Source organism: Sphaerodactylus townsendi, linkage group LG15 (assembly GCF_021028975.2).
Source record: "Sphaerodactylus townsendi isolate TG3544 linkage group LG15, MPM_Stown_v2.3, whole genome shotgun sequence".
Taxonomy (NCBI): Eukaryota; Metazoa; Chordata; class Lepidosauria; order Squamata; family Sphaerodactylidae; genus Sphaerodactylus; species Sphaerodactylus townsendi.
The window spans coordinates 36259661-36282131 of NC_059439.1; the positions used below are offsets into that span (position 1 = coordinate 36259661).

The window sequence follows — 22471 nt, forward strand, 5'->3', positions numbered from 1 at the left end:
GAGTGGTGGACTCTAAGCTGGAGAACAGGGTTTCATTCCACCTTCCTCCACATAAGTGGTGGACGCTAAGCTGGTAAACCAGGTTTGTCTCCCCACTCCTCCATGTGAAGCCTGCTGGGTGACCATGGGCCAGTCATCGTTCTTTCCAAACTATCTGGACCCCACTTAATTCACACGGCGCCCGTTGTGGGGACAGGAAGGTTTGTAAGCCACTTAGAGACTCCTTATGGTTGAGAAAGCAGGGTATAAATCTAAACTTCTACTCATTGGGTTGCAAGTCTTTCCTAACTCCCATCACCCTTTTGATCAGGGCCATTAAGGAAAGATGGATGGAACCAGATGTGGAATCTCGCATAAGCAATGGAAATCCTTACAAGCCCCCCCCCCCCCCCAGGCAGGACATGATGGTCTCACCTGGAGACTTTGTCTCGTTGGGAATGATGCACCGCACGAAATGGGGGTGGGTGGATCGTAGATTGGTCATCAGCTTGTTGAGGTTCTCCTGGAGGAGGAAGGAAAAGTGGGTAGAAGGTGGGAAGAGGAGAAGAATGAATGGAGTGGATGGAGATTGTTTGGGGAGAAGAAGAAGAAGAGCTGGATTGATATCCCCCCTTTCCCTCCTGCAAGGAGACTCAGAGGGGTTTACAATCTCCTTTCCCTTCCCAGCCCCCTTGAAAACAAACACCCTGTGAGGTGGGTGGGGCTGAGAGAGCTCCAAAGAACTGTGACTCGCCCAAGGTGACCCAGCTGGCAGGTGTTGGAGTGCACAAGCTAATCTAGTTCACCAGATAAGCCTCCACAGCTCAAGAATCGAACCCGGTTCTCCAGAAGATCTTTACCAGCCTTGCTTCCTGAGCTGCTACAAACTGGCTAAGGTGGAGATTGAACTCAGAACTGGCCTCAGAAACCCTTTTAAATGTCAACAGTAGCCACAGCCGGTATCTCCCTTGGGTCCTTACCCTGTGCAAAGCAGATACTGTCTGGAAGGAGGAACCCTTCTTCTTAGTTCCTTTTCCTTTGCTGTCAACAGCTAGGGGAGAGAGAGAGAGAGAGAGAAGAGAGAAGAGAGAGAGAGAAAATAACTTTGGGTCTTCTGGGCTAGAAATTATTTCTTGGAGGAAAGTTCCTTCCAAGATCTCAGAACTGTCCTACATCGTTCCTCACCCTCATTTATCTTCACAGAAACTCCAGTGAAGCCAAGTTAGACTGTGAGGGAATTACTGTCCAACGCCAATCAGTGGCTAAACAGAGATTTGAACCCAGATCTGCTCAGCCCATATGTAGAACTCTGTTCTCTGCCCTACACCATAGAGTTGTGGTTGGTGATTCACACCTTTGTCTCAGGGCGAGTAGCCAAGAACACATTTTGGACATAGAAGGTCCCTTGGCATCTCAACTTGATGTTTCTGGAGAAGCGAAGTTTAAGGGGGTCATGATAGCCATGTTTAGATATTTGAAGGGATGCCATGTCGAAGAGGGAGCAAGCTTGTTTTCTGCTGCCTCAGAGACTAGGACACGGAGTACTGGATTCAAGGTGCAGGAAAAGAGGTTCCACCTAAACATCAGGAAGAACTTTCTGTCAGGGCTGTTCAACAGTAGAATTCAGTGCCTCGGAGAATGGTGGAGTCTCCTTCTTTGGAGGTTTGTAAACAGAGGCTGGATGAACATATGTCGGGAGTGCTTTGATTGTGTGTTCCTGCAAGGCAGGGGGTTCGACTTGATGGCCTTTGGAGTCTCTTCCAACTCTATGATTCTATGGGCCAAGGAAAGACCATGGCTCAGGACCCTGGAGAGTTCCCCAGAAGAGATCATAGTTGGGCATAGGAATAACTGCGCTAAACTGCATAACCTGGGCTAGCTTGATCTTTTCAGATCCTACTGCTCCTCCCCCCTGGGGGTTTGAGGGAATTGATAGTAGATGCCATCCTTGTGTTAATGTTAATTTTAATGCTGCATTTTAAATGGGGTAGGGTTTATTTTTATTAGAGCCTGTATTAATCGACACTTCTGGATTTTAATCTGATATTTGTGCTCTATTTATATGCTGTTCACCGCCCTGAGCCCTTCGGGGGAGGGCGGTCTATAAACCTAATAAATAATAATAATAATAATAATCTTAGAAACTAAGCAAATTTGGGTCTGGTTCCTATTTGGATTCAAGACCATCAAGGAAATCCTGGATTGCTACCCAATGGCGAACCGCCTCTGAACCTCTCTTGCTTTGAAAACGCGACAGGGTTGTTGTTATAATTGTTTAGCTATTTAGTTATAATTATTATAATTGTTTAGATTGATTCCTCCCCCTTTGAAACAGTCTTAGGACGGGTTACAATAAACTCCCACACAATTTGAGACAGCAAAACCACTATAAAGCCAATCCTAAAACCATAAAACATTCTAAAATATAAAGCAGTGGTGCGACCGCACTTGGAGTCCTGTGTCCAGTTCTGGGCGCCACATCTCAAAAAGGATATCGAAGAGATAGAAAAAGGGCAGAGAAGGGCAACGAGGATGATTGAGGGACTGGAGCACCTTCCTTATGAGGAGAGGCTGCAGCGTTTGGGACTCTTTAGTTTGGAGAGGAGGCGGCTGAGGGGGGATAGGATTGAAGCCTATAAAATTATGCCTGGGGTAGAAAATGTGGACAGAGAGAAGTTTTTCTCTCTTCTCACAATACTAGAACCAGGGGGCATCCATTGAAAATGCTGGGGGGAAGAACTAGAACTCATAAAAGGAAACACTTCTTCACGCAACGTGTGATTGGTGTTTGGAATATGCTGCCGCTGGAGGTGGTGATGGCCACTCACCTGGATAGCTTTAAAAAGGGCTTGGACAGATTTATGGAGGAGAAGTCGATTTATGGCTACCAATCTTGATCCTCGTTGATCTGAGATTGCAAATGCCTTAGCAGACCAGGTGCTCAGGAGCAGCAGCCGCAGAAGGCCATTGCTTTCCCATCCTGCAGGTGAGCTCCCAAAGGCACCTGGTGGGCCACTGCGAGTAGCAGAATGCTGGACTAGATGGACTCTGGTCTGATCCAGCAGGCTCTTTTCTTAGCCATGTTCTTAAGGCCCTTGCTTTCACATCCTGCATGTGAGCTCCCAAAGGCACCTGGTGGGCCACGGCGAGTAGCAGAGGGCTGGACTAGATGGACTCTGGTCTGATCCAGCTGGCTCTTTCTTATGTTCTTAAGGCCTTTGCTTTCACATCCTGCATGTGAGCGCCCAAAGGCACCTGGGGGGCCACTGCGAGTAGCAGAGAGCTGGACTAGATGGACTCTGGTGTGATCCAGCAGGCTCTTTCTTATGTTCTTAAGGCCCTTGCTTTCACTTCCTGCATGGGAGCTCCCAAAGGCACCTGGTGGGCCACTGCGAGTAGCAGAGTGCTGGACTAGATGGACTCTGGTCTGATCCAGCAGGCTAGTTCTTATGTTCCTATGTTCTTATTAAACTCTGAAACTCCCACCCAAACCCTCTCCAAAAGTGGGAGGAGTTTACAGGATACCCCAATCTCCCCCCCAATCCCAGTAAGGGGCAATCAGCCAAATGTCCAAGTGAAGAGGTCAGTCTTTCCCAAGGGCCAAAACTCCAGGAGAGTCGGCGCCTGGAGGGTCTCTGATGGGTGGGCATTCCATAGTGCAGGGAATACTGTTGAGAAGGTACTCTGGGCTGCCCCGACCCCCTCACCTCCACAGGACAGTCGGGTGGGCTTCCTCTCAACCTCAATTCCCAGGCAGGAATATATGGGTGGATGCACTCTCTTGAGTTCCTAGGACCGAAGCCGTTTAGGGCTTTATAGGTTAGTACCAGCCGTAAGCTAGCGGCAACTTGACTGAACTTTGCAGCTTGATACAGTGGAACCTCGGTTTTCGTCGTAGTCGGTTTTTGTCGGTTTCGGTTTTCGTCGATTCTGTCCACGAAAATTCTGTCTCGGTGTTCGTTGTTTTCTTCAGGTTTTGTCGGTTTTCGCGCACTCTAATTTTGTGATGAAAACCGAGGTTCCAGCGTATGTTGCTCTTCACAGCGTTTGGACTGGAATATGATTTGTGGGGCTAACATGAGACGGACGAGGACCACGCCCGCCCCATCCGCTCATTGAGTCCTTACGTGCATCTGCTCCGGCGTAGTTGGCGAAGAGGATTGCCAAGAGCTTCAGGGCTGACTTCTGGTACAGCCCCACCACCGTCTCGTTGAGCGGGTCCTTGTTCTTCTGCAGCCAGCCGAGGATGTTGTAGTCGACGGTGCCGGCGTAGTGGCCCAGGGCGAAGTGCGCCTCCGGCTTGCCCTTGATGTTCCGGGGCTTCCCAAAATTGGCTGACTTGCCCAGGTGGTTGTCGTACAGCTTGGCCTTGAACGTCATGTCGGTGGCTTTGGGGAACATGCATTCTTCCTCCAGGATGGACATGATGCCCATTGGCTGGGAAGAAGAGAAAACATCACCAAACAGCTGGTAGAGACGAGTAGAATTCATTATCGATGGAGGCCACCCTTGGTAACTTCAGAGAGGCAGACACAATTCATGCCACAATTCATGCCAGGCCCAACTCTTGTGAGTCTACGGGCATCTTTGGGTGTCTGACACAAGGTGGGCCCAACCACAAAATGGCCGCAACAGTGGTGGAACAGGAGGTGGAATATGAAGTGGAACCATCACAAAAGGAGGCAGAGCCAACTACAGAAGGTCAAGGAGCAAGGTAATATACATAAACTACAAAATGGCCTCCGCAGAAGGCAAGACCCCAAGGGCCAACCACAAAATGACAATCACTGGAGGTGCAGCTAACTGCATACACACAAAATGGCCACCACAGGAGGTGAAGCCAACCACAAAATGAAAACCAGAGGAGATGGAGCCAACCACACAAACTTGGAGGATACCAAAGTGCAGTGGACATGAGCCATAAGGTGTAGCACAGTGCCCTGGTGCCAGTGGGCACCCAGTGGGGCACCCCTAATTCAGACCATATTGGTACTGGTTCATAAACCAGTGCTTCCTCATGACCTCAGGTGGATCAGGATCCCACTGGTTACTCCACTCCATCCAGGAAGCAAAGTTTTGGGGTTCAACAACCCGAAGGGCGACATTAAGAAAGGGGAGAGAATGTTTGCGATTTGGGGAGGGAGGACCAAATACCTTCTCGATGAGGTCAATGCACGCTTGCAGGTCCATGCCGAAGTCGATGAACTCCCACTCGATGCCCTCCTTCTTGTACTCCTCCTGCTCCAGCACGAACATGTGGTGGTTGAAGAACTGCTGCAGCTTCTCGTTCGTGAAGTTGATGCAGAGCTGCTCGAAGCTGTTGAACTGAGTCGGGGGAAGGCGGGGAGAGAGAGGAACCCAAAGACCGGTGAGATGGAGGGAGTCTTAAGGCAAGTCTTCTGTGCACAGGCATTTTCACGGGGAGAATTTCCTAGAGGGGCCTGGCCTGGTTGATCCAGGCTAGCTCGACCTCCTCAGATCTAGGAAGCTAAGCAGGGTGATACTTGCGTGGGAAACCACCAAGGAAGTGTAGGGTCACTATGCAGAGGAAGGCAATGGTGAGATACCTCCTTTCATCTCTTCTCTTGAAAACTCTATGGTGTTGCCATGAATTGGTTGTGACTTGATGGTCCTTTCTACCATATTTCCTAAGGGCAGGGAATCTCCCGAAAGGCTAGTTCTCTGGGCAGGGAGAATCCCCCTCCCAGCCACTCCACCTGGCAGGAACTCTCTTCCTAGAAAGGAGCCTAGCCCAGCAGGTGATTCTCACTCTGACATGGACCCCCTTCCAGAGGTCAACCCTCTAAGCAGGAATGTTCCACCCCAGGGCCTGATCGTCCAGCTCAAAGTTGTACTTTATGGATCCCCAACTTTTCTGAGCCCGTGGGCATCTTTGGATTTCTGAAATAGGTTGGTGGGTGAGCCCACAAAATGGCTGCTACGGGAGGCAAAGCCAGCCACAAAATGGTTGCCAAGGGAGCCACAGAATGGCTGCCACAGGAAACAAAGCCAACCACAAAATGGCTGCCACAGGAGAAATAGCCAGCTATAAAATGGCTGCCACAGGAGAAATAGCCAGCCACAAAATGGCTGCCACAGGAGGCAAAGCCAGCCACAAAATGGCTGCCAAGGGAGTCACAAAATGGCTGCCACAGGAGACAAAGCCAACCACAAAATGGCTGCCACAGGAGACATAGCCAGCCACAAAATGGCTGCCGCAGCTTACTTTCAATCACACCGTGAAGATCCTGTGATGACTGATGGCTGATGCCAACGTAGTGGGTTTTTTTACAAAAAATCTGCACCACCAATTAAATCTCCAGTGGCCAATCAGAAGCCTTGCTGGGCAAAAGCCCCAATTGGCCCCACCCATTTTCCAAAAGCACTTAGTGGGTACCAGCAAGAGTGCTTATGGGCACTAGGGCACCACGGGCCTCATCTTATCTTGCAAGTGGAAAGCAGATCCCATAGGCTTCCAGTCCCTCAACTAATGTTTTACTAGGCGGGGTGGGGGTGGGGAATCACTCACGTCGAAGATCTCGAAACCAGCGATGTCAAGCACCCCGATGAAATACTGCCGCGGCAGCTTGGTTTCCAGGGTAGCGTTGATCCTTAGCACCATCCAACTGAACATTTTCTCGTACACGGACTTGGCCAGAGCGCCGATAGCATAGTACACCTGTTTAGAAAAAGGGAGGGTGGAAGCAGGTGAGTAGGAGCAGGAAAGAAGATTTGCTGCCCCTCCAGAGATCCTGAAAATCTGAGGCGGGGGGGATCAGATTTCAAGCTTGAACTTGAAAACGGTGCCAAATGTCACCATTTGGTTCCAGCTGTTATTCCGTGACTGTGGGAAGAAGAACCCTGTTCCTCCAGATGAGAAGGGATTGGCTCTCACTCAACATTCCCAGTAACCTACACAACCACACAGCTGTGCAGTTACCATATTGTTGCCGAGCAGCTTTGGCAGTCTTGGGGGGGGGCTCTCCCAGGGGGCTCAGAGGTAGAGAACTTCAACAAAGCACTGGGAACGATTAGAGCATAGGTGTCAAACTCATGGCCCCTCCAGATGTTATGGACTACAATTCCCATCATCCCCTGCTGGCAATGTGCTGGCAGGGGATGATGGGAACTGTAATCCCTAATATCTGGAGGGCTGCAAGTTTGACACCTATGGGTTAGAGCAGCGATGGCGAACCTTTTCGAGACGGAGTGCCCAAATTGCAGCCCCAAACCCAATTATCACAAAGTGCCAACACAGCAATTTAACCTGAATATTGAGGAGTAAGCTTGGTGGTAGTCAATGGCTTTGCTTTGAAGCAACTGTGCAACTCTTCCAACGGGTGAATCACAACCCTAGGAGGGTTTACTCAGAAGCAAGCCCCATTGCCAGCAATCGAGCTTACTCCCAGGTAAAGGATTGTGCTTTAGTTTAACAGCGCTTAACAGGGTTACCTACACTGCTTTCCCAAAACTAGGTCTTAGGTTTAATGCTAATAATCGAACCCAGCCTAGATGTGTGAAGGGGACACTCTGTGTGTGACCACAGAGAGGGCTCTGAGTGCCACCTCTGGCACCCATGCCATAGGTTCGCCATCACTGGGTTAGAGCATAGGTGTCAAACTCGCGGCCCTCCAGATGTTATGCATCATGCTGGCAGGGGATGATGGGAACTGTAGTCCATAACATCTGGAGGGCCGCGAGTTTGACACCTGTGGGTTAGAGGGTCTGTTGATCTCACCTGTTGGACATTTTGCCCTTTGGTGACGTACTCGTTGCCCACTTTCACCCTTGGGTGACAAAGGCCTTTCAGAAGGTCCGCAGAGTTTAGTCCCATCAGGTAGGCCGACTTGTCCGCTTCTGTAAACACAGAGAAGGCTGCCGGTGTTAAACTCCACCTGGGCCAGGCAGCGATGCTGAACAAGTGTGGAAGGATTCGGTAAAAGGATGCAAAGACAACCTAGATCTGGAAGGCACATTCTGAAGAAAGAGGCAGGGATACCTGCCTGCTGCTCCTAACTTCACCACACCTGGTGTCTTGCTGGACCTTATGTGGATGCTCTCGGTTACCCACAGGATGGGTATATTCTGCCATTGCCCTGTGCAAGCCTAGGCCCCTTCCGCACACGCAAAATAATGTGTTTTGAAACCACTTTCACAATTCTTTGCAAGTGGATTTTGCTATTCCGCACAGCTTCACAGAGCACTGAAAGCAGTATGAAAGTGCATTATTCTGCATGTGCGGAACGAGCCTTAGAAACTTGTATTGGGAACGGTATTGATTCCCGCCTTATTTGGTGTGTTCTTTTTCTCATTTCGCTAGACTTCCGGGGGTCCACTGGTGTGTTTTCAATTTGTAAACTGAGACGGCGCACTCCGAGTCTTGTAGCAAAACTGATCTGGGTTAAAGCTTCCTAAGAATAACGTCGTGATTGAAGACAATTTCAGAGGTAGGTATGACGGTCTTCAGAAGATGAGCTAGATTAAAATGACCAGATGGTCACCTTTGTGATCTGGGACGGGGGGAGGCATGCGCACACGGCCGCAGGAGCGCACTGCCTTCTGGGGCTTGCCGTTTGCTGCCCTGTGACAGGGTGGCAAACGGCAAGCCCCAGAAGGCCGTGCTCCTGCGGCCGCGCATGTGGGAGGCTGCCGCACTGCCTTGCGCCCCAGAAGGCAGTGCGGCAGCCTCCCAAAAATCGGGACAATTTGAAGAACCCGTGGGACGCGGGACAAATTGTTTAAAGGCGGGACTGTCCCGCCAAAAGCGGGACGTCTGGTCAGCCTAGCCGCTAGATTCCAGTCCACCTCAGAGATGTACAACATTTTCAATCTGTGAACTTTTGAGAGTCAAACCTCCCTTCCTCAGATATCAGAGAGAACCTTGACTCTCGAAATCCTATACCCCCAATTCTTGTCGGTTTTTAGGTATTATTGGACTGAAATCTAGCCAGTCTGGGAGGTCAAATCAAGGTCCATCTTGCCTTGACTTCTTGGGAAGAATCCCAGCAACCGGCAGATTGATAGCCTGCCAGAAATAGGCCGGTGTTCTGACCATTGAGAGTCATCATCCCCATGGTATCGTCCCAACCCATGACCCTACGTGTTCAGAGGTGGGATCCAACCAGTTCTCACCACTTCTCTAGAAGTGGTTACTAATTTTTTTCTGAGTGCCGAGAAGGGGTTACTAAAGCAACCTCCCTGCCCAATAGGGACAGAGGTGGGACCCAGCAGGTTCTCACAGGTTCCCGAGAGTACGTTACTCATTATTTGTGTGTGCCGAGAGGGGGTTACTTTTGGGTGATTTTGGGTGATTTTGCCACGTGATTTTTGCCTTAGTTACGCCCCTCCTCTCAGCAGTAGCGCGCAGAACTTGAAGCAGTCTAGCAGGAGGTGTACCAGCGTGCGTGGCAGCCTGCGCCTGCGTGCATTCGTTTCCCGCCCAAGGACCGGCGCAGCGGCTGCATCCTTGCCACAGCCCCGCCCTCGGAATGCCCGGGCACGCCCCCGTCGTGCCCCGCCCAGCCCCATTGGCGCTACGCCACAGTTTGAATCCCACCACCATCGGAACCTGTTATTAAAATTTTTGGATCCCACCACTGCCTGTGCTGAATAAACCATAAATCAAGCAACCGCTCTTGGGTGTCTTCCTGTGCCCCGTTCACACCTTCGGTGCCGTCAGGTTCCGCTTGCTCCTCTCGTTGCTTCTGCTTGAATTTCATGTTTCCGTAGTGCATGATTGCCCCGGTCAACTTGTAGATGGAGTTCTTCTCCTCTTGGGTGAAGCCTAAGATGTCGAAGGCACTCTGCGTTTGGGGGAAAGGAAGGGAAACAGGCAATTCTGACTCCGTGCGCCAACAAAGCGGAGTTCCCTTTCTCCTGTCCGACATGCCGTGCCATCTGATGACGTAATTTCAACAGGTTTAGAGGGGAGTGCTTGCCCCGAGTACTCACATCAGTTGCTAACAGTTCCTCGGCATCGTCGATAGACGGCACCGTGGTCTCTCCTTGGGAGATGAAGGCGTAGTCGTAGGGGTTGTTGGTGACCAGCATCATGTCTGGAAAAGAGGGCGAAGAAGAAGGGTTTGGATTTGTACCCCACCTATCTGTCCTGTAAGGAGACTCAAGGTGGCTTACAAGCTCCTTTCCCTTCCTCTCCCCGCAACACACACCTGGTGAGGTAGGTGGGGCTGAGAGAGTCCTGAGAGAACTGTGACTAGCCCAAGGTCACACAGCAGGAATGCAAGAGTGCGGAAACACAGATAAGCCTCTGTCATTCAGTTGGAGGAGTGGGGAATCAAACCCGGTTCTCCAGATTAGAATCTACCTGCTCTAAACCTCTGCACCAGGGGTCTTCAAACTATGGCCCTCCAGATGTTCATAGACTACAGTTCCCATGAGCCCTACCACTTGGCCATGCTGCCAGGGGTTGATGGGAATTGTAGTCCATGAACATCTGGAGGGCCATAGTTTGAAGACCCCTGCTCTACACCATGCTTGTTGGCATGGGAATAACTGAAGTCCATTAGATGTCCCTGCGCTCAACTTGATAAGGCATGTTGCAGTTCAGATGTGGGGGTCCTACTCAACCCATATTGTCAAGATGGAAAGGCTTGTAGCTCACTGGCTAACTAGGATGGAGTCTGCTTTGCTCAAGGACCATCACGACAAGATCACTGAGCAGTAAAGCTACTTAGGATATCCAGATGGAAGGGCCATCAGTAGCCACCTAGGATGGAGTCCTCTTGGGTGAAAGGCCATCCTGACGACATCTCTGACCAGTAAGAGTGAAGCTCCTTAGGATAAACCCCTGAAGAAAATCTCACCTAGAAGCTCCGGCTTCTTGTTGGACAGGATCTGGTAGTAGATGTGGTAATTCCTCTCAGACTTCAGCTGGAAGATGACCCGAGACTTCTCAAGAAGGTCTAAGAAATCAGAAGTGGGGAGGGAGGCATGAGGTCGAAAGGAACGGGAGCGGAGTATGTGAACAAGCATGAAAGAAAAGTTCATCCCAAAGGGTCTTCGAAAATAACCGAGAAAGTAACAACTAAGTAAGTGAAATCATCAGGCACGTACAGGTCTCGATGTCTGCCGAAGCCAGCTTCCCCGTGGCCCCAAAATGGATCCGGATGAATTTACCCTGAGGGGAGACAGAGAAATGGGTGAGGGGGAAACATGCCCAGTGTAAGTGTCCAAAAAAGGACACTGATAGTCGGAATGCTGTGATACCACAACTCCCCACTAAGTAACACTCACAAATCGGGACGAGTTGTCATTCCGCACGGTCTTGGCATTGCCAAAGGCCTCCAGAGCAGGGTTGGCCTGGATGATTTGATCTTCCAGAGTCCCCTGAGGGTGGAATGAAAGATTTAAATGAACTTTCCCTCAAGAGACCGAATGAGGGAGGCTTAGTCATAGGAGGTTCTTTCTGCCCTATCTACAGAATTCAAAGTTATGTCTGTACCAATGGCGTAGCGCCCATGGGATAAGGGGGCATGACATCCCAGGTGCGCCCCAATGTGGGGGCATAACTGGAGCATTCCGAGATGGGGAATTCCGGGGTGGGGAATTTCGGGGTGGCGCTGTGGCAGGGGTGCAGGGTGCGGGCATGGCCCAGGCACAATTCCCCCTCGCTCCGCCCCTGGCCTGTGCGGATGGAGTTTTCATTGAATCATAAAATCATAGAGTTGAAAGAGACCCAAAGGGCCATCAAGTCTAACCTAATCAAGCTACGCTGAAACACAGAATCAAAGCACTCCCGACATACGTTCATCCAGCCTCTGTTTAAAAACCTCCAAAGGAGGAGACTCCACCACCCTCCGAGGCAGTGAATTCATTTCAAAGTCCTTTGCAGCTTCAGTTGGACCTTTTTTTAACCGTACGACACACAGCACAATGGCGGTCTGGTTTGGCAGAGTCGGAGGAGGCACTAACCTTGCCCGTGGGGGCCTGCTCTTTTTTGCTCCGGTCGCCAATGGCGGCGATCACCGCAAAGTATTGGATGACCCGCTTGGTATTCACAGTCTTCCCGGCCCCGGATTCTCCGCTGGGGAGAGAAGAGGGAGGCAGAGAGTCTGTGGGGATCAGCTGAATGTACTCAGTTAAATTCATGTAGAGGTGTAGTGAAGGAAGAGTTTTATCATTTCTTCCTTGTAGATAGCTCTCCACAAACATGACAGGGCTGTGTGAATTTTTACTAGCTTGCCCGGTCACACGTTTCAGTGTTGGAAGGAGAAACAGGGGAAGAACAGAACGGAAAGAGCATAGGAGGGAAAGTTGGAAAGGTGGGCTTGGGGCAAATGGGTCAAGTTCTGGACTCCATCGACTAGTGAACTAACAGGCCCAAGACATTCCTTGGGTAAAACAAAGGCTTCGTAGGGGTGGGCGGACAAGGATAATGGAACTTACGTGATCAAGATGGACTGGTTCTCCCGATCTAAAGAGAGAAGGAGAAAGGGGTTGGAGAAAGAAGAAAACGAAGAAGGAAGGAAGGAATAAGAGAAGAAGAGTTTGGATTTATATCCCCCTTTTCTCTCCTGTAAGGAGACTCAAAGGGGCTGACAATCTCTTTTTCCTCCCCCCCCCCCAAAACAAACACCCTGCGAGGTAGGTGGGGCTGAGAGAGCTCCGAAGAACGGTGGCGAGCCCAAGGTCACCCAGCTGGCATATGTTGGAGTGCACAAGCTAATCTGGTTCTCCAGATTAGAGTGCACCTGCTCTTAATCACTATACCATGCTGACTCTCAAAGGAAGGAAGGAAGGAAGGAAGAGGGAGGAAGGAAGGAAGGAAGGAAGGAAGGAAGAGGAACAAACAAACGAAGGAACGAAGGAAGGAAGAGGGAGGGAGGAAGGAGGGAAGGAAGGAAGGAAGGAAGGAAGGAAGGAAGGAAGGAAGGAAGGAAGGAAGGGAGGGAGGGAGGGAGGGAGGGAGGGAGGGAGGGAGGGAGGGAGGGAGGGAGGGAGGGAGGGAGGGAAGGAAGGAAGGAAGGAAGGAAGGAAGGAAGGAAGGAAGGAAGGAAGGAAGGAAAAAAAGAAAGGAGGGAGGGAGGGAGGGAGGGAAGAAAGGAGGGAAGAAAGAAAGGAGGGAGGGAGGGAGGGAGGGAAGGAAGGAAGGGGGTCTGTTCCTTCCCATGTGCCTGGGATCTCCTTCCTCCCCTCACCTGTCAACATATACTGATAGGCGTTGTCAGAGATGGAGAAGATATGAGGAGGAGCTTCACTTCGTTTCTTGCCCCTGTAGGCGGCCACCACCTCAGCATTGTAGACCGGCAACCACTTGTAGGGATTCACGGTCACACAGAAGAGCCCGGAGTAGGTCTAGAGGAGAGAGGGAGCAAGATGAGGGGCGGAAAGGAGAGAAGGAAGCAGACAGATGTTATTCCAGGTGTGACTGCTGTCTGTGGAGAACGGTCCCCACCTCACAGCTGTACGGGCCAAAAACTTGGTGGGGACGTACTGATTGAAAGCTCAGATCTTCAAAACGCTGAGTTAGTATTTTATGAAGTCCAGCTTGAGGGCATCTTGGAGGCATCTGGGTGGCCACGGTTAGAACCCAAGGGTGCTGATCCAAGGTGGACCTCATCCTATGGGGTTTTTCTTAGGTTCTCACTTGCACCATCAGTGTATCTGACGACATGTCAATGAACCCCTCGTATGCACTGCTCTGATCGGGGGAAGGGCGTGGCTCAACGGCAGAGCATCTGTTTGGCATGCGAAAGGTCCCAAGTTCAGTGCCCCACTTCCCCAGTTAAAAGGACGAGGCAGTAGGTGATGGAGAAGGCCTGAAACCCTGGAGAGCCAGTCAGAGCAGATGACTGATATTTACAGACTAAAGGACTGCTCAGGATAAGGCAGCTTCATGTAAGAACTTCTGGCTCTTCGAGGAGCAACCCCAGCAAGCCCTTGTGAAGGGGCTCAAGACTTACGTAGATCATCCAGGCCGCGTAGCGTTCCTTGAGGTTGTAGAGGACCGCGGGTTCGTGCAGGAAGGTGAGCATCGCCATGTCCTCGATCTTGTCGAACTTGGGCGGGTTCTGCTGCATGACCAGGTCTTCTTTGACGGTCGCCGTCTGCCAGGAGCCAAGAAATACGCATCGACTGTGGGACACTCTTGCTCCAGGGATGGGGGTTCTCCATCTCCCCCAAACCATTTCCCTTTGCTCCTCAGACTCAATCGCTGATGGGTAATTTGGCGAAATCAGAATGAGTGGGAGGAACCTGGTGGGAAGCTCTATGGTGGAAGATACCTGAACTAGGCATTCCTGCTGGGATTTGGACATATGGTGTAGAGTAGAAGAAGAGTTTTGGATTTATATCCCCCCCTTTCTCTCCTGTAAGGAGACTCAAAGGGGCTCACGATCTCCTTTCCCTTCCCTGCCCTCCCCACAACAAACACCCTGTGAGGTGGGTGGGGCTGAGAGAGCTTCGAAGAACTGTCACTAGTGGGCCATGGTGGTATGAGCGGTGTAGGGTGGGAGTGGGCATACCTTGCCATTTTCTGTCTCCACGGTGACGTTGCCACCCTCCCTGGAGACAACCTTGGCCTTCACAAACTCCACTTTGTCGTCCAGAACAAACACGTCCTTCTTCAAGTCAAAAGGCCGGTTCTGGGCTTCGATCCTTTGCTTTTCCGTCAGCCGCAGGAAGGGCGCGGCGGGACCAAACTCTGCCATTTCGATGTCGGGCATGGCTGCAGCAAAAGTCTGGGTGGGTGGGGAAGTGGTAAAACAGATATGCACATGAACACGAGAAGAAGAAGAAGAAGAAGAAGAAGAAGAAGAAGAAGAAGAAGAAGAAGAAGAAGAAGAAGAAGAAGAAGAAGAAGAAGAAGAAGAAGAAGAAGAAGAAGAGGAGGAGGAGGAGGAGGAGGAGGAGGAGGAGGAGGAGGAGGAGGAGGAGGAGTTTGAATTTATACCCCACTATTTTTGTCCTGTAAGGAGACTCAAGGTGGCTTACAAGCTCCTTTTCCTTCCTCTCACTACAACAGACACCTGGGGAGGTAGGTGGGGCTGAGAGAGTCCTGAGAGAACTGTGACTAGGCCAAGGGCACCCAGCAGGAATGTAGGAGTGCGGAAACACATCTGGTTCACCAGATAAGCCTCCGCCACTCAGGTGGAGGAGTGGGGAATCAAACCCTGGTTCCCCAGATTAGAATCCACCTGCTCTTAACCACTACGCCACGCTGGTTCTCCTATGTGAGACCCCCAACCCGTGACTTCTTGGGGTGTGGAAAGATGTCATTCTCCAAACTGGCCACAAGGAGGCAGCATCAGCTACGAGAAGCCGCCACGCTCAATGTAGTTCACAGAGTGCCCACTGGGAGGCAGGTCTGAGCTGTCCAAACCAAATATAATAATACCAGAGGGGTAATACCTCCCAAAAAAATGCACGGGAAGAGGGCAGTGGCGTTTAAAAGACTGGCGGATTTTTATTTCAGCATCAACAGCTCAAGAAAATTTTATGTTCGAATAAAACGGCGTAAATCTTTAAATTGTAACTATTTTGTTTGTTTGTTTTTCAGCCTCCTCCAACATCTGGCAAAGAGGAAGAAAGGGGGATGCTAACTGCTGCCCTCTAGTGGCGAGTGGAAGAACTGCCCCACTTGTCTTCACTGCCTTTGGACATTTGAGAAATCGCATTAGAAGAAGAAGAAGAAGAAGAAGAAGAAGAAGAAGAAGAAGAAGAAGAAGAAGAAGAAGAAGAAGAAGAAGAAGAAGAAGAAGAAGAAGAAGAAGAAGAAGAGGAGGAGGAGGAGGAGGAGGAGGAGGAGGAGGTTGGATTTATATCCCCCCTTTCTCTCCTGCAGGAGACTCAAAGGGGCTGACAATCTCCTTGCCCTTCCCCCCTCACAACAAACACCCTGTGAGGTAGGTGGGGCTGAGAGAGCTCTGAGAAGCTGTGACTAGCCCAAGGTCACCCAGCTGGCGTGTGTGGGAGTGCACAGGCTAATCTGAATTCCCCAGATAAGCCTCCACAGCTCAGGCGGCAGAGCAGGGAATCGAACCCTGTTCCTCCAGATTAGATACACGAGCTCTTAACCTCCTACACCACTACGCTTTCTATTCCCCACCCTAGAAGAGGACGCATCTGGATGCTAAGTAAAGATACGCCCTGTAAACAGCTGTACTTTGCTAAGACAAAATCCACCCTGACCTCAGTGCTCCAAGCTAACCTGGTCTTGGTAGATCTCTGGTCCGCCCTGGTTCGCATTTGAATGGGAGACCACCAAGGAAGTTTAGGGTTGTAGCACAGAGGCAAGAAATGGAAAACCACCCCTGCACTTTCTTGTCTTGAGAACGCTATGGGGTCCCTGTGACTCATCTACAACTTGTTGGCAACGAAAGGAAACAAAAAAAGATGAAATCTAGAGTTACCTTTGCTTTTCCTCAAAGAACCTTCGTGGAGATGTGTGACCGGGTGACTCGTCCGGGTCCGACTCCTATCCAGAAAAGATGCTAAATTAGTGCCAGCTGCACAGGAAAATGTACGCCGTACCTGCTCTTTTGAACCTAGTTTTTAATACACTGTATGGAACAGAGAGATATGGTGGGACACAGACAAACCAGGCCTGATTCTGCCATCTATGCTCAAAATAGTCCCATGTAGGTGTGGAAAGCCATATGCTTGATTAGTCTAGCTTAGCACTGTCTACTCTGACAGGCAGCTGCTCTGCAGAGTCTGTGGCAAACGAAGGGATGGAATGGGACACAAAACCACCCAGGAGCAAGCTGAGCCAAGCAATCCTTGTGGACCACTCTCCTTGGGGATTTGGTCAGCATCAACAACACCCAAAGGTTTCAGGCTTCACCATCTAATTTCCTGTGCAGCTGCCAGCTGAGCCTGACGTAAGTGGAAGAAGATTACAAGGCAGGTCTACATTTGTGGTTGTCACCACTAGGTGGCGCCAAGCCACATGGCCCTGTGCTGTTACTCGCTCAGCTCAGTTTATTTCTGGTCTCCTGAACCCCCCCAGGACAGTCCATACTGGGGAATTTTCCAATGGGCAGCTATCATACAGTTTCCAATCTGGAATATTGAGGATTAAACCCCAGATTTCCATCTCTTACCACCAAGCTCTAAACCCTGGTAGTGCCTGCATTGTCTCTCTCCCACAAGTGTTCCCACGACACATATGCACAGCTCCATGCACGCCTGGAATATCTCGCGTATACACCAGCGATTCTTCCCGCACTAGCCCCACCGTAGTCGCACAGCTGATCGGCAGCTGCTATGCATACGGGAACCCGACCAGGTTTACACACACCATCCCAGGAACATATATGTAAAGAAGAAGAAGAGTTTGGATTTCTATCCCCCCCTTTCTCTCCTGCAGGACACCCAAAGGGGCTGACAATCTCCTTGCCCTTCCCCCCTCACAACAAACACCCTGTGAAGTGGGTGGGGCTGAGAGAGCTCCGAGAAGCTGTGACTAGCCCAAGGTCACCCAGCTGGCGTGTGTGGGAGTGCCCAGGCTAATCTGAATTCCCCAGATCAGCCTCCACAGCTCAGGCGGCAGAGCTGGGAATCAAACCCGGTTCCTCCAGATTAGATACACGAGCTCTTAACCTCCTACGCCAATTGGGGGTCTTAGGGTACGCTTGAGAGAAACCAGTTCGCAGGCAGCTTGGTTGCGTGAACTCTTTGTCTAGCGGGAAAGTTGCGGTTTTTGCACACATCGTGGATTCAATCCTATTGCCGACTGGGAAGGGGAATTCTAAAGTATCCCCCCGTTTGCCTATCAACAATAGAAATCCCCCAAAAAAATCCACATGCAGATTTCAAACAGGTTTCACGTGTAAGAGAACGTTCAAGGTGAGAATTCTAGGAGCAGCAGTGGCGTAGGAGGTTAAGAGCTCGTGTATCTAATCTGGAGGAACCGGGTTTGATTCCCAGCTCTGCCGCCTGAGCTGCGGAGGCTTCTCTGGGGAATTCAGATTAGCCTGGGCACTCCCACACACGCCAGCTGGGTGACCTTGGGCTAGTCACGGCTTCTCGGAGCTCTCTCAGCCCCACCCACCTCACAGGGTGTCTGTTGTGAGGGGGGGAAGGGCAAGGAGATTGTCAGCCCCTTTGAGTCTCCTGCAGGAGAGAAAGGGGGGGATATCAATCCAAACTCTTCTTCTTCTTCTACTTCCAGGTACTCTCTATCCAAATGACCAAAAAGGGGAGGTCGTTTGTAAAAGGCGAAGAGCCGTGTTTCACATTTATATAGGACGTTTTTATCCCTTTAGGATGGAGCGATATTGTCCCTATGTTGGCGGGGAGGGGTTGGGAGAGAGAGAGAGAAATTGTCTTTCTGACCATTGCCAGGGGCGTTTGTGGCAGAGGCAAGACATAATCCGGGAACCTTCGGATCTTGGCCACTGTGCGACACCAGTGCAAAAAGAGACATTTACTCATCTGGTGTCTCATCTGAGACACTGGCTATTCCCAGGCAATATCTGCCCATGATGGTTTGAGTCCTTTCTGATGAGGAAGTTAGATATATCAATGGTTTGGGTTGGGGTGGCTCAGAATTTGAATATTCAGAGCATCCGAATGAGTCTCGGAAGGGAAATTCGGAAGCCTCAGATTTGCCAAAAGACCCATCGAATGAACCGAAGGCATAACACGGCCCTCACAGGCAAGGGTTGCCAACTCTGGCTTTGGAAATTCCTGGACATTCGGGGTAGAACCTAGAGAAGGCAGGGTTTGGAGAAGGGGGCGCAGCCGGGCATATGGTAGCAGAATCCACATTCCACAAGAGCCATTTTGTCCAGAGGAACTGGATCTCTGTGGTTTCTAATTCTGGAAGATCCCCAGATCCCGTAGGGAGGTTGGCACCCCTGTTACACACTCAGACATAGGATGACACTCGCAGTCTTATGCTACGATCCACACTCAGTGCAAAGGATTCATGAAAACCTCACCAACCCTAGCGCACAATACAGACCTGTCTTTGCACATACCCCATGGCAGGTTCAGTGAAGAAGACAAGTTTGGATTTATATCCCCCCTTTTTCTCCTGCAAGGAGACTCAAAGGGGCTTACAATCTCCTCCCCCCCCCCAAGAAACACCCTGTGAGGTAGGCAGGGCTGAGAGAGCTCCAAAGAACTGTGACTAGCCCCAGGTCACCCAGCTGGCGTGTGTTGGAGTGCACAAGCTAATCTGGTTCCCCAGATAAGCCTCCACAGCTCAAGCGCCAGAGCGGGGAATCAAACCCGGTTCTCCAGATTAGAGTGCACCTGCTCCTAACCACTACACCACATATGTACACAGGTACAACCCTACTGTTGTGTAAAGATGCCAGGACAAATGATCACACAGTCCCTTATTATTTATTTATCTCCAGGAACCTATCCACTGTGGCTTACAACATGAAAACATTTTTTTAAAAAGAAAACATTCGATGTTAATTAAAACCCCAGCCCAGCATTTTAAAAATGTCCATCAAAATAGTACATTCTAAAATACCATCACCTGCACTGTGAGATTTCTCTCCCCAACTTCATGCCGCTAATTTTTAAAATTATTTTTATTTCGCAAAGGGTTGAATTCTCACACACGTGCAGCTACATCGCGACGCGCGGCTGGGTTCACTTGAATTTATCCATGTAGAAGAAGAAGAAGAAGAGTTTGGATTTATATCCCCCCTTTCTCTCCTGTAGGAGACTCAAAGGGGCTGACAATCTCCTTGCCCTTCCCCCCTCACAACAAACACCCTGTGAGGTGGGTGGGGCTGAGAGAGCTCAGAAGAGCTGTGACTAGCCCAAGGTCACCCAGCTGGCGCGTGTGGGAGTGTACAGGCTAATCTGAATTCCCCAGAGAAGCCTCCACAGCTCAGGCGGCAGAGCGGGGAATCAAACCCGGTTCCTCCAGATCAGAGTGCACCTGCTCTTAGCCACTGCTCTTAGCCGCTACGCAGCTGCTGCTCCTGTACACAATTCTGTGCACACATATATATTAATATATGTGGAATAACGTACACAGAGGCAGAGCCCCGATTTTCAAAAGCCGAGTATTTCAAACCTTGCTGCTCAGTAACCAGGAGAGACGCAGACACATAATATATCACCCTCCCCCAATAACCCCCATTTATGATCCTTTTCATTCTGCATCCCTATCCCAAGACGCTGGCTGGGCTGGAGGGGGGTGGGGGAGATGAAACGCAGAGAGCTGCAAACTTGGCCTTACCTGATGCCAGCACAGATGGGGGGGTACTAAGCAAGAGCTTAGCCGGAATCCCTTGTTATAAACCCCCCAATTCCCCCCGCCCTCTCCCACTGGCTGGCCTCATATGGACACACAGACACATCCCCCCCCCCCCTCCGCACATGCTTGCCCCAAGAACAATTGGGATCACTCGTCATTGTTGTGGTATGAAGAAATAAGAACAGGTTCTGGAAGGGGTGGGGGGACGACGACGGGAGACATCAAAATATCTTGGAACAACAGGGATGAGATTCCAGTGGGGGGAGGAAGAGGGGTGGAGGGGGGGGATGAAGAGGGGCACGGACACATTTTATTCAAGCCAGGAATGTCTCCTAGCCCCCTCCTCACAAATCCCTGGTGCTTTCTCTTGCAACCACCCCCCTGCCCCCACCTCAAGGACACTGTGGCATCAGTGAAAAAGAAAATTAGTGGCTCGCAGCTAGCTGCATTGGGTGTTGTTGGCCATGAAGATACGTGGGTTTTGTTTTTGTTTCAACACTTCCAGCTTTCTGTGCATCTAACTCCTCGTGGATTTTTGTTAGGGGGGGGTCATTATTCTAGAAGTGGATCTAACTGCCACCCCTCCACGTCCAAGGGACTTACAGCATTAAACTGACAAGGAAATAGAAAATGAAAACAGGCAGTGAATCCATCTATGTGTGAGATGGGGAACAAGATGGCATCCCCCCCCCCCTCCTGCCCCATGTATAATTTAGCTGCAAAAGACAGCCGAGGCAGAATACGGCCAGGGGCAAGCTGACCCCAGAGCCCCCTGGCTTCTGGCATTTCCGTAGAGGTCACGACAGCGGTGGGCATAGTGGGTTGCCAATTCCTGGCGGGGCCTCGGGACGCCCCCCCCCCTCCTCTTCCTGGCATTACAACTGATCTCCAGATGAAACAGACTGCTTCCATTGGAGGAAATTAGTGCTCTAGAGCACAGGTGTCAAACTTGCGGCCCTCCAGATGTTATGGACTACAGTTCCCATCATTCCCTGCCAGCATGATGGGGGCACCCCCTGCAGGGGTGTGGACATTCAGGGGGGACCCCCTGCGTGGGTGTGGCAAGGGTGTTCCAGGGGCAGGGCAGGGGTGTTTGGGGACATTTTGGGACATTCAGGGGGCATTCCAGTGCAGGGCGGGGGCGTGGAAGGGGCACAGGGGCGCACACGTGCCCCAGGTGCGTTTTCCCCTCGCTCCTCCCCTGGCACCCTGGTTCGCCATCACTGTCATAAGTTGAATGAGATTTGGCGGCACAGTATAGGGCAGCGATGGCAAACCTTTTCGAGACCAAGTGCCCAAATTGCAACCGCAAACCCACTTATTTATCCCAAAGTGCCAACACGGCAATTTAACCTGAATACTGAGGTTTTTGTTTAGAAAAAACGGTTGGCTCCGAGGCGTGCGTTACTCAGGAGTAAGCTTGGTGGTAGTCAGTGGCTTTGCTTTGAAGCAACTGTGCAACTCTTCCAACGGGTGAATCACGACCCTAGGAGGGTTTACTCAGAAGCCCCATTGCCAGCAACCAAGCTTACTCCCAGGTAAAGGATCGCGCTTTAGTTTAACAGCGCTTAACAGGGTTGCCTACACTGCTTCCCCAAAACTAGGTCTTAGGTTTAATGCTAATAATCAAGCCCAGCAGCCCAGGCCAGCCTAGATGTGTGTGTGTGTGGGGGGGGGGATTTCCCCCCCACATGATGAACTCTGTGCGTGCCCACTGAGAGGGCTCTGAGTGCCACCTCTGGCACCCGTGCCGTAGGTTCGCCATCACTGGTATAGGGATTAATGTTGCTTCAGGTGACGTACCCAAAGCAGGGGTCTCTCTTAGTGCCTAAGAGAAGGAAATATGAGGTCCCGCCCTGGTCCTAGGTCGTTCCCGGCTGTGCAGGTCAAGACCTGCACTTTGAATTGAGCCAGAAATAAACTGGAAGCTGGTGGGGGGATCTTTCAGCGCTAGAGAAATGTGAACGATGTGGCAATTTGCCATTAATAACGTGCCAACCGAGGCCTGGACCAGGTGAAGATCCCAAATACTTTCCGCTATGCCCAGTTGCTAGGTCTGCCAATCGCCATTTGATCTCTGGACAACACAGATCGGTCTCTCTGGAGAAAATGGCTCCGTTGGGAGGTGGACTGGTGTAGTGGTTAAGAGCAGGTGCGCTCTAATCTGGAGAACCGGGTTTGATTCCCCGCTCTGCCACTTGAGCTGTGGAGGCTTATCTGGGGAACCTGATTGGCTTGTACACTCCGACACACGCCAGCTGGGTGACCTTGAGTGTTCTTCGGAGATCGCTCAGGCTCACCCAC

The 22471-nt window shown here is 50.9% G+C and overlaps 1 protein-coding gene across 1 annotated transcript in view; it reads right to left on the reverse strand.

The window, feature by feature from the left end:
* The window catches only part of LOC125445005 (myosin-7-like), a 42454-nt gene extending 22255 nt beyond the window's left edge, over positions 1-20199 (reverse strand). The window contains 18 exon segments of the mRNA XM_048517816.1: positions 415-502; positions 960-1030; positions 4107-4416; positions 5134-5304; positions 6509-6658; positions 7718-7836; positions 9644-9782; positions 9931-10034; positions 10803-10901; positions 11053-11116; positions 11233-11325; positions 11911-12022; positions 12385-12412; positions 13137-13293; positions 13902-14045; positions 14463-14678; positions 16350-16414; positions 20150-20199. Of these exon segments, the coding sequence (XP_048373773.1) occupies positions 415-502; positions 960-1030; positions 4107-4416; positions 5134-5304; positions 6509-6658; positions 7718-7836; positions 9644-9782; positions 9931-10034; positions 10803-10901; positions 11053-11116; positions 11233-11325; positions 11911-12022; positions 12385-12412; positions 13137-13293; positions 13902-14045; positions 14463-14663 (2050 nt within the window). The 5' untranslated portion in view covers positions 14664-14678; positions 16350-16414; positions 20150-20199.
* Between the last annotated feature and the right edge of the window lie 2272 nt (positions 20200-22471).